This window comes from Perkinsus marinus (genome assembly GCF_000006405.1).
Source record: "Perkinsus marinus ATCC 50983 genomic scaffold scf_1104296977706, whole genome shotgun sequence".
Classification (NCBI taxonomy): domain Eukaryota; phylum Perkinsozoa; order Perkinsida; family Perkinsidae; genus Perkinsus; species Perkinsus marinus.
This window is the reverse complement of record NW_003200115.1, coordinates 1-1,387: the sequence shown is the minus strand read 5'-3', so window position 1 is coordinate 1,387 and position 1,387 is coordinate 1. Positions and strand designations below refer to the sequence as shown.

Here is a 1,387-nt window from a genome sequence, read left to right as displayed (position 1 = left end):
CCGGCGACTATTGCTTCCTTTTTGGGAGTATCCAGTTCGGTCACGCTACTGTGGAGGAGTTGCTTCAAGCCCGATATTGTCATTGAAGACTTCCCTAGCTCTATCGCCCTGGACGGCTCGCGGTCTACCCCGACCTTCATAACAGTTGCCCAAATAGCAGGATCAGCATCCTTCGTCAGAGATCCTGATAAGCAGGCATCAAATGCATCATCGGGGCACACCTCCAGCACGTTGAGGGCGGCTGGCGGATCAATCACCACAGACTCGAACAGCGCAGACCAGTTAGACACGGGGCATTTACCGAGCTCATCTCGAGGGAGACCAGCAAGCAAGCCGGCGAATTTTCGAGGATTGGATTCGACCAGGGCGACCACCTTCTGGCACAAAGATTGATTTCCAATCGACAGCATACATGCAAGAGAAGCCAAGGAGCCTTCGTTAATGGGACTAGCCACGATGAGAGGCCATGGCCAAGTCGCCACCTCAGGTAGACTATCCATTAAGAAGTCGTAAGCATCTTCTGACCACTCCGGCGACTTCGCTATTTCAGACACACTGATTGTGCTCAGTAGGGACTTGGCCTCAGCCGGATGATCAGCGAAGATTTGTGCCACCACGGCACAGGCCAAGGCACTCGAATGAGGAGCTTGTTGCCGCAGGGCAGGGACGACCTCATTCAGTGTGATGTGAGGATGTCGAGGATAGACCTTCTTAACAACACTCGCCCAGCCACGAGCAATAGCCACGTTCATGGCCTTGCTCGCTACGGGGGAGTCCGCGCCACATGCTGGGACCACTGCTGCTAGCGCCGGTTGGATGTCCTTATCTTGAAGTTTGAGCAAACACTCAGCCGCCTGCTCAGCGAGACCTTCATCGCATATGGTTCCCTCACTGAGGAACTTGATACAGAAGTCTACCACCGCATGCTTGTTGGCTATGATGACTTGTGGTGAACTCATCGCTGGTACAATAGCCCGTCTCGCAATCTCATCGTAGAACTCAAAGCTGCCTCTGCCACTCGCCAGCAGGAGCTGCTGAACCCCGACAGCTTTGGCCTCATCGTCGGACTCAGCGGACTTGGCAAACATGAAAAGGAGAGACTCCACTGCATCCCGGCAGTTGCTGGCTCCGGTCTCTCGAACGAAGGCCAGCCAGAGCTCACAGAGGAGATACTTCAATGGCGCGCTTTCCTTGGTCACTTGGTCGAGGCAAACTGAGAAGGTTCTACGACAGTACTCCTTTGCGATGAACTCCTTATAGGGGCTTGTAACGATAGCCTCGCTGATGTAGCGCTGCGCGGTGAGCATGCTGAGCTCGTCCTCAGGGTTGGCCAGGACGTCCAGGAGGGAGGGCATCGCTAGACGGACCATGGCTTCCTCGCTCTCGA

At 55.0% G+C, this 1,387-nt stretch overlaps 1 protein-coding gene across 1 annotated transcript; it reads right to left on the bottom strand.

Moving 5' to 3' along the window:
* Positions 1-128: 128 nt before the first annotated feature.
* Positions 129-1,370, bottom strand: Pmar_PMAR008844 (hypothetical protein; the record flags this gene model as incomplete). Its single annotated transcript, XM_002764392.1, has 1 exon — positions 129-1,370. A coding segment is annotated over one exon (1,242 nt), but the record flags the coding sequence as incomplete, so codon positions are not given.
* Between the last annotated feature and the right edge of the window lie 17 nt (positions 1,371-1,387).